The sequence below is a fragment of the Phoenix dactylifera genome, chromosome 5 (genome assembly GCF_051530095.1).
Source record: "Phoenix dactylifera cultivar Ajwa chromosome 5, Ajwa_hap1_PhDact_Kaust_v1.1, whole genome shotgun sequence".
NCBI classification, from domain to species: domain Eukaryota; kingdom Viridiplantae; phylum Streptophyta; class Magnoliopsida; order Arecales; family Arecaceae; genus Phoenix; species Phoenix dactylifera.
In genome coordinates this window covers 37886112-37904080 of record NC_143194.1, presented here as the reverse complement: position 1 = coordinate 37904080, position 17969 = coordinate 37886112, and the positions used below count along the sequence as shown (strand labels likewise).

The window sequence follows — 17969 nt, the reverse complement described above, 5'->3', positions numbered from 1 at the left end:
GACCTGATCAAGCTTGGTTTGAAATTAATTTGATCTTAACTTTAAGATCAAGCTTGATTTGTTCACGATTATGCTGGGCTTAATTGATAAGATTGATAATTCTAAATTGGCTTGAGATCAATTCCAGCTTCAAGCTTTGGTTACAGTTTGATTTTTAAGTTTAATTCAAGCTTGGTCCTAACATTTAATCGATTTGAAGTAAGAAAAGAATAAAGATACTAAATAAAGCCTTGTTCCAATGATCAATTATCACATAATATATACATAATATAAATATATTCGAGTCATATTGCACAGAGCTTGATCAAACCTAATCATTTTCTTTTTGATCACTTGGCTTGAAATTAATTTGGAGCCAGCTTTGCGTTCAAGCGCGATTTATCAAACACTGAATCAGACTTGGCTCACCCCTGTCATGTTTCTATAGGGAGAACCAAAAATAAAAAAAAATTAAAAAAATAAATCGTCCCACAAGGTACGGCACTCCTTAATCCGACGGTTTTGATTGGTGTATCCATAAAAGGTAAGGAAGAGTTTGAAACACAGTAAAATTAGGATTTCCATAGCAGATATGGACAAAGTTTAGATAAGCGGTTAAGCACTATGATTTATAGGATTTGGATCTCTTTTTACCCCCAAGAATCCGGTTTGCCAACTGCCACCTTCCATAAAGGACGTTTGGAGACTTATCAAAAGCTGGGAGGAGTAGGAGATTCGACTCCGAGTCCGCTTATTCCCCGAAATCGACGCCTTCGGACTCTCGGAGATCAGAACTTTATATCCCCTTGTATCATACGGTTTGGTTTATTCCTTCTCTCTGCTCTCTTTCTGACCTCTCCACTGCCAGGGTTTCTTAGCTCGAGCTTCTGCTACCTCGTCAAGGAAGAACCAGAAACAAAAGGATTCTTCTCTGGTTTTTTTTTCCGTTTCTATCTTGTTCTCGGAGTGAGAGCGAGAACGTTCCCAGGGAGCTTTCTGGCTTGAGAACGTTATAAAGTTTTCTCTTTCTCCATCCGTGCTGCCATCGTTTAGCTGCGTGAAGAGCTTCTGCTAGTGTTTGTTTGTCCTCAACACCAGATCACTTGGTTTCCTGTCATGATTTGAAGTTGAAGATTATAAAGGTCGTACCTAAGAGCTATCTTGTGACTGCAAGAAGAGGCCACCCGTGGAGAGGTTGCAACTGAGGTAATCTCTGCTAACTTTTCTTTTAGATCTCTGAAATACATGGCGTAAGAAGAGCGGGTCTGCTACATTTGGCATTGCTTTTTTTCCTCAAAAAACGTAGTTTTCTGTAACTTCGAAGCTTCTGAGAAAGTGCTTTAGAAAGCGCTTTTTTCAGTTGCCTGGTGTTTTTTGGTAGTAGATTGTCAATGTTTATTTGGTGTCCATAGGGTTGAATTGTGTCAATAAGATTGAATCACACTGTTGTAGCTAGCCAGGCTTAATCTTCGTGTGTAGATAAAAGACACGGTAAGACCATTGTTGGGTGCATGATAAGGTTGATTTAAATTTGACTTTGCGCAGTTCATTCAAAACCTCCAATTTGTTTGTTCTTTAGCAAGACGCACTCATTATTTTTCGTGTTTCATGCATAAGTTTCAATCAACCCAAAGAAGCAACCTCTTAACATTTCGAAAAAAAACCATCAGGAATTGTTTTTCAAGCAATTCCAAACATGCCCACTGCTTTTACTCGCAGTTTTTACAAGCTGATATTGTTCCTCTCCTGTAGATTTGTGGCTGCATGGTACTGAAAACTGATTATCTAGGGAAAGGTGTACTAAATCATTTTCTTACAATTCTTTGCTTCTTAGATGGGTGACGGAAGTGATTTTGAAAAACTGACAGTAAAAGCGCTGCTGCGGAGGAAATTAAAGTATCGAAAGATTAAATACCACGACGGAGATGTAGCGTGTGATACTCTATCTTCAGTCCGGAGTTTAACAGCCTTAGATTGTCAGGTGAAAGCTCGGAGTGACACTGAAGAAGATGGAATTATTGGAAGCCCAGAGGCTGGTGCTGAATCGAAACAGCAGTCTAGTGATGGATTTCCTCCGAGCACTAAAGTGAGTATTGCCGATCATGAAGCAGTCTCTCATAATCTCGGAAAAAGGAAACATATGGATGATGATGCCACTTGCAAGCTTTGTGGGAAGAACTTTTCATCGATGAAGGCATTGTATGGTCATATGAGAAGCCATGAGAGAAACTGGAGAGGACTGACTCCACCACCGGAAGGGAACACACTGGTGCCGATACCAGCTGCTAATTTCAACAGCTGCAATATAGTTTCGTCAGCATTGAAGTGGTACGCGAACGCAAATAGAAGTAGGAAAGCCAAAGCAGCTGCCAATCCCAGGATTGAAGAAGAGTCGGAGGATCCATTGATCAATGCTGCCAAGAATCTTATGTTTTTGGCCAATGGGGGTTTCTCTCTGGATTCAACCCCAGCAAGGCAGCAACAAAATAGGAACTCTGTACCATATGATTTAAAAGCGATGAACAATGAGGACGATCTGAAAATCAGCACTACTGCACAAATGGATGTAGATAAGACTGAAAAGAGCTCGAATCAAAACATTAATAGTTCGGTGATCGACTGCAATGAAACAGTGGACATGTCGAGCGAGAAGCCAACGAAGAAGAAAGATGATTTGGAAGTAGTGACCGAGTTGGCCGGAGACCAGAAGCAGTATTTGTGCACCGCCTGCAACAAGTCATTCTCCACTCACCAAGCACTCGGGGGTCATACAGCCAGCCACAACAAAAGCAAGAGCAATGCAGGAGTTGAAGAAGCAAAGCTAGCACAAGCTGAAGGTAATTTGATTGGCCAAAGTGGTGGTTCGGCCATGAAAGTCTCCGAGCATCGGTGCAAGATCTGCGGCCTGGTATTCCCAACGGGGCAGGCTCTTGGTGGGCACATGCGGAAGCATTGGACGGGTCCCGAAAATATTGCTGCACCCTCGTCATCAGAGAATGCTAGAAAAGCAAACCAACCTTCCTCATCATCAGAGAAAGCTACAAAAGCAAACCAACCCTCATCATCATCAGAGAATGCTCCAAAGGCAGAACGTCGTTATCTAGATATCGATATCAATGAGCCTGCACCGCCCGAAGACGCCGAATAGCTCGCAGGACGTTGGCTTAGAGGAAAGACGGAAGTGTGCATTGCCGGTTCAAGTTACAAATAAGTCAAAAAAAAAAAAAATCTGTGATTGAATTATTTAGACATGTAGAAATTATGTTGCTGTTAGAGTATTAGACAATAAGAGGGGACTGAAGCTTGTTTTGGATTCCTAAATTTTGTTGGTTTCTCTTCCATAGTCCTGGTTTCTTTCTTTAGTTGTGACGATTTTTTATGTCCCTGAGGATGGTGGAAAGGTCAATTGAAGCCTTCTCCATCTATCTACCTATGATATATGAAATCCACACTTCTGTTGTGTTTTTCGAATTGGTTATGAATAAACTCAGGCATATTCCTTTGAGGCCTGCTTTTGCTCCCTTGCTCTTGAACTTGCCCTTAGGTATGGTATGGTGGCCGCAGCTCCAACATTATCATCTACACAGCGTATGTGCGGGAATTGTTCTATAAAATGCCATCATGGAGCATCGGACTTATTGTGCGTGCTTTGTCTCGGCGTGGTTAGCTTGATGAAGTCGCCATGGTAGGCATCCTCTCTGCGTACACCAACACGAGCATATTCAAGCTCGGTGAGATCCTCCAAGAAGACGGATAGATCCACGCCCGTGCTCCTAAATCTGGTGCTGGCTTTAACATCCTCGTTTGCAACTCGTGCGCACGAGTCGTTTGGTAAAATGCTAAAAAAAAGACAATAGCTTTGGCGGCCATGATTGACAGGTCTAATCTGAAGAGAGTAAAATAGAGAGAAACAGTGCCCTAAAGTGATAATTATAGAGGACTGGCTACAAAGAGGCAGCTCAGTTCGCGGTCCGTACACATTGCTGGCTCTAAAAGTTATACATTCTCTAGCCTTTTTATCAAATATCAAGAGAAAAAAAGTATCTATGCGCGCATGGGTACGACCGTAACCGAGTCGCTCATCAGGTGGACGATGTCCGTTGTCTCATGCCCAAAGGCTCGACATGGAAGACTTTTTATTCTATTATTATTATTATTATTATTATTATTATTATTATTTATAATAACTAAAAAAAAGGAAGAAAGGCGAAAGTACCAATATCGTTTGACCTAAAATGTTGCTTCCCTTTTAGGATAAGTTTTAATAAAATGGAGAGGGGGCAGCGCGGGCGAGAAGGCGGCGCCGAAGGGCCGCTAGGAAACCCTAACCCTAGACCTGGTAGGTCCGGTGGCGCCCCGTGGGTGAAGGTCCACCTCTTCCAACGAGGCAGAGGGTCGATCGATATCTTCCGGTCGAGCCTTGGATTTTCACTTGGTAAGCGTTTCTTCTTCGAAACCTCAGCAGATATGGTTTTATAGGACGATTTGTCCAAAACAGAAATTTCGCTGCCAAGCCTTTTTCTTATTTTTTGAATTTCACTCGCTATACTTTTTTCTTATTTTATTAACGTCCTTCATGGCAAATAATTGATGAAGGCGACACTTGATCAGCGATATGGTAACGGAGTAATCACCAGTAAGTTTCATATCATCAACATACAACAACAGAATAGCACGTCAGTCATTTTCTTACTAAGGTAGTATATGGCCCTTTGCCTTTACGCGTGCGCCCGGATACATAGGCCGACTGCTGAGCCAACTCTGGCTCAGCCGCACCACCCGGGGTCGGGGTGCGAGCCACCCGAGAAGCAAGCTATTACAGCGAGCGGCTGGAGCAGTAGGGAGCCGAGGAGCAAGGCAGTAGATAAGATAGAAGAAGGGGCCAGGCTCCCGGTAGAGCAGGGGAGACGGTTAGGATAACGAACTTGAAACGCGGAGCCCGAGCGGCCGGCGAGCGAGTGGTTAGTGGCAAATAGCGCCCAAGGATGATGCCAAAGCGCTGGCAAAAGATGCTGCCTTCCCCGAGATATAATCTCATTTGCCTTTCTGATTGACTGAGGCAAGCCTGACGGAATAGTCTTTTAGACCTACCTCCTCCAAGAAGAATTGTGCTATGCCCCCCCGATATCCCTATAGAGCGAAAGAGCTGCCTGGTGATCCCTAGGTTGCAGCACGTCCGGTCGTTAACTCCTCGCGCCGCTGCCGCCGTTTCTAGGACCGACCGACGCCTCACCTGCACAGGTACCTACATAGTGTAGTGTCGGTCGCACATTCATAATAGCGTTCGGACTCATGTGCCTTCCAGAACCAGGAGAGTTCCCTTGCTCCTGCTGCGTACGATTAGCCAGCCTTGCGGCGGCAAAAGGATTAGGACGTCCCCCCATGCTACGGTTCCCTGCGGTCCGGCTGGAGCCAAACCGAAGGAAGAGCAAAAGGAAGGTTGGGCGAGGCCACCCGGCCTCGAATAGGAGGGGGCTTAGCTCTGGATCCCGCCTGCTTGCAGAAATGAATGGATCAGAATCAGTTTATTCTCAAAAAGGAGACTAGTGCCTTACCTGACTTCCTTTTCAAATTGAAATTGTGTCAATTCAAAAGAAATATCTAGTTACCGTCGCATCAACAGTCAAGGTCATTGCTCTTCGCCCTGCTTCTATTTGTCTAGCTGTGATCCAAACGGGTTCAAGTGCCTGAAGAGCATATCCGCCGAAACAAATATGATTGCCTCGACAAGATATTCCCTTCATTCCGTTTTCGTCAAGGAAGAAGGGCCTTAACAGGAGCTTCCAATTGGCTGCAGTATCTCCACACTGAGACTCAAATCTGGCTAAATGTTCTTTAGGATCGTCCATCAAAGAGCTGGAAGCTTGGGACCGTGTATCCCTGAGGATACGGGGACTGTTTTGAGGATGAGTAATTACTGGATCCGCTCGTTTTCTTCCTTCACGTACTTAGTTTAGTACAATAATATTCCTTGGTGAATCGGGCGAAAACTTGAACTACGCACATACATACTTTAAAAAAAAGGTAAAGCCATCAGGACCACCTCGAGGTCTGATCGATCCTCGCCAGGTACGGGCTCAGATCCATCTTCGCCTTCAGGTCCCCCTCGGAGAGGGGTTTCCCGATCCGTTTCAGCCCTAGAGATGGGACATCTCTCCACCCCTACCGAGACAGAGCCGTAGTCTTCGTCGACAGAGAGCCAAAGGTTAGTTCGTCTCCCTGGAGTTTTGTTTCTTGATCTCCTAAAATGATGCATGGCAAGTGCCGGCCGTTCTATTTCAGATCAATTTTGAAGTAACTTTCTTGAGAGATAGAAGCTTTCTATTTTCTGAGAGAGAGAATTTTGAAATAAATTCTTGTGTTCTTGCTTTTGAGGAGAATTGAATTTATGGATTTCTTTCTTTCTTTCTTTCTTTCTTTTTGGCCAGGACTCCTTATTAAAACCCATCATGAAGGATGCAAAAAGAGTAACGAGAAAAGATGGTCTGCTTATTTCCGTCTTACAAACAACCAAGTATTTTACTTTTAGCAAGAACATCTGTAAACGAATCAATGGCAATTTCCATAAGATAGATCTAATGATCAAAAATCCAAGCAGCATAGCTAGGGCCATGATGAAAGTCACACAGAGCATGCAGATCAACTCCAAACTAGAGAGCACATCGCAAGCAATTTCATCAAATGCAACAGTAAGAATCCCACCACATACATCTTCAGCAGCTGCTGAAATTGCTTTCTGGTATCCGTAATTCTGCACACCATGCAGCAGTCTCCTCCTGAATTGAAGACAACTGTGGTCAGATTTTAGTCAGACATTGATATCAGCTCGCCTCGATCTGGTGCTGCCAACAGGCAAACTAGATGCTGAAGATCTCTGGAAGCTGTAATTCTCAGATGTAGACATTGGCTGCTGCGGATAGAGCGTGGGAGGTGGCGTTAGGTTTCTTTGAGCAGGGAGAGGGGGGAGCACATTGTACTTGTGGCTCTCACTATTTAAACTGCCAGAAACATGAAGCATTATGATTGAAGACTTCAACCAGAAAAAGAAACAATAAGAAATGTACATATTCAACAGGAACAACCATGAGGTAAATCACATGAGATCAGGTTGCCCCACAAGCACTTTCATCATTATTAAGGCAATGCTTTAGAGTAATATCTGCCGCATATCAAGATCTCAATAATATAGGACATGTAAATATGATTATCTAAGCCGTGCATTTGCATGGGACTTCCAGCCGGTCCTTTGCTTGCCTGCTATATTGTGCTTAAACCCTGCTGACTAAAGATTTTATTCCTACCCCTTTTTTAATTCCTGTGCAAAACAGATACAAGTGTGCACGGATGCGTGTGAACAGGCATGTAAGTGTGTGCGGAACCCATGAGAAATAGTAGAAGACCTTCCAAGATACTATAAGCGATCTCCATAGTTCTCTGATGGAAAAAAAAAAAAAAACGCTCCCAAGCACGACATTCAAGCCTTACTTCAGGGAATTTTTAACAACGTTTTATCCATTTTATTGCATCTTATCCAAGTCAAACAATAGAATTAATACCTACTTAAGTGTTATGCCTATTTATTGCATCATGCCATACATACATATAACTTGTAATGCATGCTCCATGAAGAAAATGATACAAATTAAGAAAGAAGGGCCTCATCCTCATGCTGTCTTCACCATTATCAACTTGTAAATAACTATCAAATGAAAATGCAGAACAAACATTACAAAGGTATTGACATAATATAAACCCAATACATGTCATATGTTTCTGTAAATATGGTACCAAGGGCCATACAAAGCACGAGACTGTCACCAATAGGGTAGGTACTGGCCATATGGACCAATACAGGGAAGTACTTAAATCATTGGAACATGCAGCAATTTCAGCAGTAATGTCAGAGTTTTACAGGTTCAATGAAAATATAATAAAGATATAAAAATTCAAAAAAGGTTGAAGTATTTAAAATATAACATGAAGTAAAAAAGGCAAGAAAGTATATTAGACATTATTATAGAGTAAATGCATTACTTAATTTTGGGCGTATTTTCCCTTATAATCTTAATTTAATAAAATATTAAAAATAAAAACAAAAATGCTAGCATGCATGTTTCATGTCATTTGGTTGTCATATATCCTTCAATTGTGGATAATAATATATAAATATGTGAAAATAGTCCATAGATAGCAATCTAAAGAAAGTAAAAATTAATGATAATTCAATATGCACATGAAGAATTGCCAGATTTTCTATTAGAGCTTAAAAAATTGATGGTTGTTCCAAAATATTTGTGCCTAAAGATGTTTTATCTGCCACCAAGGTGGTAGCCCAGTTGGAACGGGGCGTTTGCTTCCAACCAAGTGGTTCCAGGTTCGAAACGCACAGGCGTCGATTAAATTCGGGGACCGAATGCCCCACGCCTGGACACGGGGTCTGGAGCGCTACTGGTCGGCTGGTAGCCTGGGTGGTGCCAGGTGTGACGTACTCACACGGAGGGTCGGGTCGGATAACTGAGCCGGCCCACGGGTGGGGAGGGTATGAGTAAAATAGGTCGGGGTGCCCAACACACGACTCGGTCTACCCGCATCGAACATTCTCCTGGCGGGGTGGGGGCCCAGTGGTCGGGGCTGCTACGCGGGGGTGGGCTTGTCCCTTCCTCCCCCCTTCCCCTTTTATTTACCAAAAAAAAAAAAAAAAAAAGATGTTTTATCTGCATAATGTATAGGAGATTGATTAGAAAATACATTATGATCTATCTACATGAAATATAGGGGAAAAATAGCAAATACAATATAACTTATTAGGTTTTAAAACTTCCACACCTTAAGAGAGCTTTTATCTCATACCTCACAAATCATTAAGAAGGGCTAGCCTTAGTGCAACAGTAAGGTTGCTCATTGTGAACTAAATGTCACAGGTTTGAAATATGGAAACAAATTCTCTACGCTCGGGGATAAGACTGCATATATTTGATCCTCCCCGATAGCGATGGGAGCCTCGTGCATCATGACACTTTTTTTCTCACAAATCACTACTTGTGAAGGCCAGTCTACTTAACATCTTATCTCTTTTGCCTAAAAAATCTCCAAAAAACTTTCAAATCTCTATAGCTTTGAATTAAAAACATACATCTAAAACACTTCAAATCTTCTTAAAACTTACTAGATCCAAGTTCGTTACTTTTAAAATGCTTTCGGAATTTAAATATATAAATGTGCAAGCATAAAAAGCCAGCCTATATATACACAACTATGGCCCTATAAGTTAGTTTTGCCCAAATCACCATGAACTTATATTTGGAATGGTTATGGGAAAAAATGAAAAGTTCCAGTTTAGATTTAGCATGGATGAAACTTACAAACCATGCTTGAAGTACTCTTCTTGCTAACTTTCCACAGCACGAAGGAAAACTTTGCCCATAAAGGGGCCTGCCACGTGGGCATATGAAAATTCTAAATCTTGATCACCTAAGGAATCCAGTAGAGGGATTTTCCAACTTGTGTTTCTTACACAGTCATTCATTTATCCATTTTTCTGTACTTACCAAATTGATATTTATTTCAGTTCTGTAATTACCAGATTGATATTTATTTCACTTTTGTTTTGGAACCACAATCTACAGGATTCACCTTAAACCTTATGGATATTGTAGCATAGATTATGCTCTTACACCTAGTCTTATAATTTACCCATGCACACAAACATTCAGTATTGACATAATTTCCAGAGGCCTACTTTTGTTTCAGAGAGCTTTATTTTTCTATTTGAAAGCAGGGAGGTCGCTGCTATAAGCACCTGATCCTAAACCTCGATATCACAGATCAAGACAGGTTGAGATACAATTTAAACAAATTCTAAGGGAAAAATAAGGATGACGTTAATGTCAAATAAGGTACCACTAGGTAATTAATGCACAGGCAAGAAAAGGATCGGTGAAGGTAAGATGATAAAATAAAAGTTAAAAGGTGCATACCTTAAATTCTTTTGAAATTGATCATCATCACTTGAAATCTCATCCAACCTCTGGACGGAGTTCTGCAGGGCAGCTACAGACCATGGATTTGGTGCAGGTAGTTCATCAGAAAAATATCTTCTCCTGATCAACTGAACAAATGCATGTCACTAACATTTAAACTTAGATTACAACCAAATAAAAACATTAGTAAATTTCCACATTATGATACAATAGCATTGATACATACCATGCGAAAAAACTTAATCAAAGCTTCTTTGTCATATCTAGCTTCTTTGGCAGCCTGCAAATAGTAAATAGAAATTTAAAAAAAGCTAATATAAAAGAATGATTTCAAAACCTATATAGTCAAAAAGTACTAAGTAATATTTTTAACCCAAAAAAAAAATCAAAACAACATATATTTAATGGCTAGAAAGTAGACTTAGAGTATCGAATGTCCCATGCCACATGCTGCAAGTCAAGTGATCTCTCAAGTCAGTCTCCAAGAGGATCTGGCTCCTACAAGAATCTAAACAAGATTTGATTGCTAGAGTACACACTGAATAGTGAACATATGCATGACAAGATAAAGAACTTAAGATAAGACATAATACGAGTCGTAAATAAAAAGGCAAAAGAAAAATTAACATGGATAACCAATGAAATTTGCAATATAATTACACACATGATAATGTGGGTTCTGTGAAAGGTGCTAGAGAATTGAATTTCTGAACATCTATAGGAGGTTGTTGAAGATGATACTTGGTTAGATGTTGTGCCAACAGATTCACTAATAGCCTCCAACTCATAGTATCCACTCCCAGCAGAGAAAGCACATAAAAGGCTCCTGAACCCACCAACCCTAACCAGCCCAAACATTTTCATACATTTTGCAACACAATCAACAAAAACTTTTGAGAATGTTAACATCTTCCATACCCTAAACATGCAAGTCTATATATCTGCAGATGGGTCAATTTGGGTTGACTGCAAAGGTAGCTAGGTGCAACCTACCTTTGTTTTTGGAAATGCACCCACTTCAATGACACTTGCAAATCTATATATCTGCAGATGGGTCAATTTGGGTTCAAGATATGCTAGAATCAGTTTCCAATCAGGCAGATCCATCTCATCTACTAACTGCAGCTGGGTTAGATTCAGGTCAGCAAGTATAGCAACATTATCAGGCTACCTTTGGTCTAACTAGATCCAAATCCGAAACCAATATGTTTGGTTTTGGTTGGGTCGAGCACAGGCTGGGATCAATTGGGTTAAGTATGTGCCTATGTCATCACTAGGGCACAGGAAAATTTACTGTCTATATGATGAAAGCAATATTATAGTAGATATAGTATCAACACAGATCACTATATCTAGCTAATGTTTATCATCTCTTGCTCAGTGTAATGATACAAAACTATATAGCCAAATTTTTCTTTGCTATTTATTTATTTTGCAAAGACTAAATAGCAGTTCTTCAATACTACAAATAATCATATGCCTATCATTTTAAGTTGCAATAGGTTTAGGCCTTGTCTTTGGTCTGGTCAGGTTGTAAAGTGACCCATTTAGATCCATTTTAGCTTTGTGACTGGATCAGTTTAGGAACATGCTATGGATAGCCAAGTCCAACACTGAAATGAAATCAAGTTCAAAAGTTGGACCAAATCCAACACAATTCATTAAGAGACATTCTGAAAAATAGCATTTAGTTAAACAGCCAACATCTTTCAAATCAAGGGGCATGTGATGTAAGGACAAACACTAAGTTTGTTAAAAGGTTTGTATATCATTAAGCTACAATGTTTTCATTAAAAAACAAATCTAAAGGGCATTTAGAATTTGATCACAATAATGTGTAGCCAAATCCAATCCCTCTGAAATTGCTTTTAAGATTTGGATCTAATCCAACTGAAATAACATGGTATTCCAGCGTATGGATATGGTACACAAAGGAGGTAACAACAGGGAAAAAAACAGTAGGTAGAAGTCTGCATCATGTACAGGAACTAACCCCAAACAGGAAGAAAGAGAAGCCACTCAAAAAAAAAAAAAAAAACAGAACTACATAAACAAGTGCAGAAACCAAAAAAGACTAAAGAAAAGGCAACAAATTAGCCCAACTATAGCAACCGCTTAAAACAACTCCAAACAAAGGCAACTCCATTTTTATAATTCATCTATTAGAAGTATGGCAGATTTCAGAGTATGCATAGCTGCTTTTCAATAAATAGCAGACTTTCGTGATACATTGCACATACATTTTGCACATGCATATATTACCTCAGGCCGTACCTAGTACAAAATACCATTGCTGTTAAAATCTTACGGTTCATGATCTGGATCTTACAAACTGGATTAAAATGGCCCTATACGATCCGAATCCCATCCTAGGATCAGGCTTAGTGTAGGACCACAAGATTTAGATCCACATAATTGACTATACATTCCTTCGAATCATAGACTCTAGCTTGATATGCTAACTACATGTTAAATCATGGGTAGACCCATTATCTATAAATCAAGTGACTGTGGCTTTTAAATTAGTTATCATCAGTAAGTATTAAGAAGTAAAATTAGCAAACCTACTATTGGACTCTATAGAGTTAAAAACAAGTTGCACATATTTGTCTTTTTTTTACAGGCATATGTTAAAGATTTGTTCATGTTTCCTCCAAAAATATTATAGCTAAAAGGATAATTAAATTGTTAGATAATATATAAACTTCCTGAATAACCAAATAAAAAAATGGTCACATTAAACATGTTATATATGGCCTATATTTGTGAAAACTAGAGTTCTCGATGTATGGCTTTCTTCGTTCATTTACTTTATAGTTGACCCATATTTCAATTCCACGTTTCTTGTGTAGTTACAAAGTCCTATAAGAAATCAAACAAAATCTTACGATCTACGATCCGATCAGCTAGCCCCTTCTATGATTTACGACTCGATGCCGATCTTAACAACAAGCAAAATGCATTTAAAACAGATCAGAAATTATTCAAGTAGGGCACTGAGAATTTCTGATAAGCTAACAAAGGAGACAGATCTAATATATTCAACACCAATAAATCAACACGACTAATTATTATCTTGAAAGTTCGCATGTAACAAGTGACTTAGGTATCAGTAGAAAGAGTTGTAAAAGTGGTGCATTACAACATATCTCAGCATAACTGCAGAACACCTGAAATTAAACTCTGAAACTTATACATACGCACGCACGCACGCACACATAATATGTATGTATGTATAGTTCTTACTGTGATAAGGCCTGAACTGCCTGGGAAGCTCTCTGTTAAAGGAAGTTCTTCGCTAGATGCAAGTAGGCCCTGCTTTTCAACCCACTGGCGAGCGGCGTCAACAAGGTTTCCACTGCTTCCCCTGATGCCCTCCTTGGCAGCAATATCAGCTTTGTTACTGATAACCAGGTAAGGAACAGGAAGACCTCCAGGCCCTCCAGATCCAAGTGGTGCTGAAAACGTCCCAGTTGCTGCAATCTCTGCTGCCCACCGATGCAAGCTTGTCTTTGTCCTCCTTTGGGAGAGATCATGAACAAATATAACGCCTATGGATGAGTGTCAAAATAGGAAAATGACTACAGTATGTTAATTCTCAATAAACAAACTGATCTAAATTATACTTTTGTTCTCAAAGAAATAAATAAACAAACAAACATTACATGCAATGATCATTTCCTTGCTATTATCATAGATTGAACATGGTATTTCCAGCATTTTCCCCTTTATTGTTAAGTCATACGTCATCAGATATGGGTAACGTGCACTATCTATGTTCATGACCCAAGGGGAATAAGAAAATTTATTTACGAAAACTGTTAATTATCCCATTTTAGAATGCAGCCACAATATAAACAAAATTTGAGACTAATGAAACCACAAGGACATAATTCTTAAGAGCCCCTACATATTATTTCTGTCAAGGCATGGCTTCTAATCATCTAATAACTGTAAGAAAGAAGCACTTCTCATGTCCTATGAGCGAACAGGCTGCAAAGTGGACAGTCTTAATATAAACAATCGTCATATTATGCTAAAGTGAAAGATATTCAGATTATGATAATAATTTCAATATCCCTGGATTAAGATCAAAGTTGAAAATCAAAAAGAATATCACAGCTGAATAAATCTGGAGATCATCAAATGGCTGGCTGCAGGCCTGCGGTAAATGCACAAGATGATGATTACAAGACAATATAAACAGAATAAATCAAATACCATGCATATGCAGATGGAAAATCTGCATAATGTCGCAACCAATAATATAAATGAAAGGGTAATCAATCCATGGCAGGAGGCAAAGTGATTCATGGAAAGAGACAAGCAACAGGAATAATTTCCAAAGAGGTGGTGGAAATGACATGAAAAGGAAAGATGCAAATATAGAAACCAAGCAAAGAAGGACAGAGGCCAACAACCCACTATTCTAGATCCATTTCCAAACTAACCCCCTGAATACTTCACTAACCAAGGATTCATGTACCACATCTACCCCCATACCAGTCACATGTTGGCTGAGTACAGTAACATACCAAACCATATCAATAAGGCCATGCGATTTTTATATGATTATAGGTTTGAAATTTGGGAACAATATAGCTAAACATAAAGATCCAAAATTCCCAAAAAAATGAAGAAGATATACAAAATGTTCAAAAAGAATTCAAAATTATTCAATATGTAGCATTTTCAATTTGTATTTTATAAAAGGTTCCTTGAAGTAGCCACGAATAATTTTTGAATAAATCATAAAATATGTCAATAATTATTGAATAATTGCATATTCTATAATAATTCATATAAGAAGAAGATTTTAGAGAATTAATCATCTAAGGCAAAAAAATGCGACCAAATTGAAATTGTTTCAATAATTTGGATAGTAGTGTTATTATGGTTCCAATCATGTGCTCACATTGCATGGCTAATGGCAAAGAAAAGCAGGTCCATCCCACTCCAATACTGATCCATGCAAGTGCACACCTATCCCTCTCTCAATATCCAATCCCATCAAAAACTTAGAAGATTCCACTCTATAAATTTGGTCTCTTCATAACACTTACCTTTTAATACGTAACCATAAACTAATAAACTCCTAAAGTTTTTGGATAGTCATGTGAAGCCTAAGGGCATCATCTTTTCTTTTTATTTGGCAATCTTCAAATACCTGAGGTCAGAACTGGTTCCTCTAAAAACATCATGAAAACATGTACCATACTGATTAAGCAAAACCCAACACTATTTTATCATAAGCAAAATCCAACACTATTTTATCATAGGCAAAATCCAACACTATTTTATCAAAAGAAAAGAAAGAAATTTCAAGCATGCATCATGAATGAACAGAAGTAGTACAATAGTGATCTTAATGATGCTGTCATATGCAAAAGTATTGTCACCAGCCTCCATAGCCTGACGCCCATTTGTCCCGATATTGTAGCTGCCAAAAACCAATTAGCCAGCGCAAGCAACAATGCCTCTTAGATATCTATAAACAATAAATTTTCATGGTTTATTCCATTCATCCAGTCTTTATGTCATTTTACAGCATATATTGAAGTTGCCTGACTTGGAACTTCCCATACTTGAAAATGACTTTGAGTGATTTCCCTCATAGAAGATGACAATGTTTTGCTTTTAGCCCTATTTTTCTCACATTCAGTGGTGAAAAATTACAATTTTTCATATTCTTGTGAAGATTTTGATATACATTTTTCTACAAAAACACACCAATATCATGAAAGCAAAATCCATTAATATCAATATAGCATTCATGGACAATTATTCCCCTACAAGCCATTATGATTTCACAATAAGAAGTAAAATTTAGTAATATCCTCCTCAACAGATATTATGTTCCTTACCATATATAAAAAGAAGAAAAACAATAGGAACATACGACGTAGTGGACATGTGGAGCCCTATATGTAGCTATGACAAGTAAAACAATCTAAAACATGAAAGATCTGATGTAATATAAGACTTACCATTGATTTGTGCATAAAAAAGAGATCGGCAATCCTTATACCGTTCATGTCCCGAGACATCCCAAAGCTCAACAAAGAAGTCCCTTTCTGCATCACCTTTTATGCTATTAGAAGAGCTGCCAGCACTTCCATAAGTAATATGCTGGAGAAGAAAAAATAAGATTTTGTGAGGAAACATTAAGTGAAAGCATATCGCCAATTGAAAAGAAAAATGTAAAAACCATACCTTCACATTCACTGTACATCCTATTGTCTGAGATGGTCGAGCAATCGAAGAACCCTTTACAATTAGATGCACTAGTGATGTCTTTCCAACACCTGATAGGTGATTTTAAAAAAAAAATCATGTTTCAAGAAATACTGCAATAGGTTAGCATGCAAACATGCACGGCACAGACGGACATATACATAAGAATACCTACATACAAACAACATAGATATGGATGCATGCATGCATGCATTGCATGGAAAAAATTGTGCGCTAAAACTAATTAGAAGAAGCACATACTATAGTAGACAAAGTGCATTGTTTTTCTGGCTATACAAAATATATTAGGTAATTCATACTGGATGCAAACTCTTGCTACTCATGCAATTTTGCACCAACACTGCATAAGCGAAATACCAACTAGGGGAAGGGAAAAATATTTAAACTTACTGATTTCTCATGTTTTTATGTTCGTTCTACTGCTAATTGTAAACGTGATCGATTGCAAACAAAAACACTTAATATCTCAAATTTTAGATAACCATCTTTCAGACAACCCTTTTTAGATGTAGACTCTGTGCAACACCTGAGGAGAAAATCCATGTTGCGAAACCACTGATTCAGCTTCGAACATGAAATGCTCCTTTCAGAGTGCAGACATGCATCCACACACACGCTTGAAAATAAAATAAAACGTGATCATGGCTCTATTAATGCAACCAGAATGGGCATTAAATGCAATCAGCTAGACATAAACTGCAAATTAAACTCCAAAAATCAGTCGTCTTGTTAACAGTTAAATATATTTGCAATAAGAAAGTACATTCATTTGTATTGATCTCGCATAATACACATTAAAACGGAACACAAAATCAAAAAAAAGGAAAAAAAAATCTGCAAAACAATCGGTGGGAGCAAGAACAGTTGATCATCTAAACAATTCAAGAACCAAACTGGTAAATTATTTCCGACTATCTAGCCGGAAGGACTAAAGATCCAATTTTTCAGTAACAAAAGAAAGGAAAAGAAAGGAAAATAAAGAAAATTTCAATATTCCGCAAGAAAAAGAAAAGCAAATCGATTGAATACCAGGCTCTCCGACGACGAGGACCCGGACTTGGCCGCAAGGAGGGCCGCCGTTCTGCTCTCTGCTGTCCCTTCCCCTCCTCTCCCTCCAGAACATGGCTCCTCCAAATCCCTCAACCACAAGAATCTATTCCCGGACCCAAGAAACCCAGTCCCGCAGAGATCAAGAGCCCTCAAATCCCAGAGAGGAGCAACGCATTGAGATGGGCATCTCATTGACCAAACAAAGATCCATCAAGAACGCCAAGAATCCAAACCTATAACCCAGAAACAATAAAACCCTCCTGACCAAATCGTCTAAAAACGCATCAATCGGAAGAACTGATCATGATCTGAGATTAATTGACCAAAGCCCCAGCGCTATCCGAATCCAGAACCAAAGAATTTCGGTGCCGATTCGGAGAAAGGAGGAGGGTGATTCAGTCTAAAAGAACGCAGAAAGCGAGGAATTTGAACTCTTTCCGAATACCAGAAGGAATGGGGAGGGAAGAGGAGGAAAACCCAACAAGATTTGGGAAGAGAAACAACCTCTTTTGTTCGAGATTTCTTTTTCCGCTTACATAATGTCTAGGATCGAAGAAGGAAAAAAACGAGCCGATGGGCGACGCCCGTCGAACTGATCGGTTCTCACTTTCGAACTCGCTCGTCCGCTCTACTTCTAATTCTATCTATCGGATCGCGTCCGCGCGGCGCTGAGAGGGTCCGGCTTATAATCACAAGATATATATA

The 17969-nt window shown here is 39.3% G+C and overlaps 2 protein-coding genes across 3 annotated transcripts; one reads left to right on the top strand and one right to left on the bottom strand.

Annotated features, from left to right (window-relative positions):
* The first annotated feature begins 675 nt into the window (after positions 1-675).
* Positions 676-4137, top strand: LOC120111736 (zinc finger protein ZAT9-like). The gene is made up of 2 exons (XM_089931014.1): positions 676-1185; positions 1814-4137. The coding sequence occupies exon 2, from the start codon at positions 1814-1816 to the stop codon at positions 3125-3127; it is 1314 nt and encodes a 437-aa protein (XP_089787140.1). The 5' UTR covers positions 676-1185; the 3' UTR covers positions 3128-4137.
* Positions 4138-6447: 2310 nt separating this feature from the next.
* On the bottom strand, positions 6448-17944 carry LOC103709775 (small GTPase LIP1-like). Of its 2 annotated transcripts, XM_088722739.2 has the most exons (8): positions 17244-17934; positions 16173-16264; positions 15947-16088; positions 15315-15399; positions 13206-13479; positions 10186-10239; positions 9957-10087; positions 6448-6977 (listed from the first exon to the last, which is right to left on the bottom strand). In XM_088722739.2, exons 1-8 carry the CDS (start codon positions 17335-17337, stop codon positions 6788-6790), a joined length of 1062 nt encoding a protein of 353 aa, XP_088578865.2. In that variant the 5' UTR covers positions 17338-17934; the 3' UTR covers positions 6448-6787. The 2 variants fall into 2 exon arrangements, with proteins under 2 accessions (XP_088578865.2, XP_008793498.3); XM_008795276.6 differs by lacking the exon at positions 15315-15399 and having other exon boundaries at positions 13206-13510; positions 17244-17944.
* Positions 17945-17969: the final 25 nt, after the last annotated feature.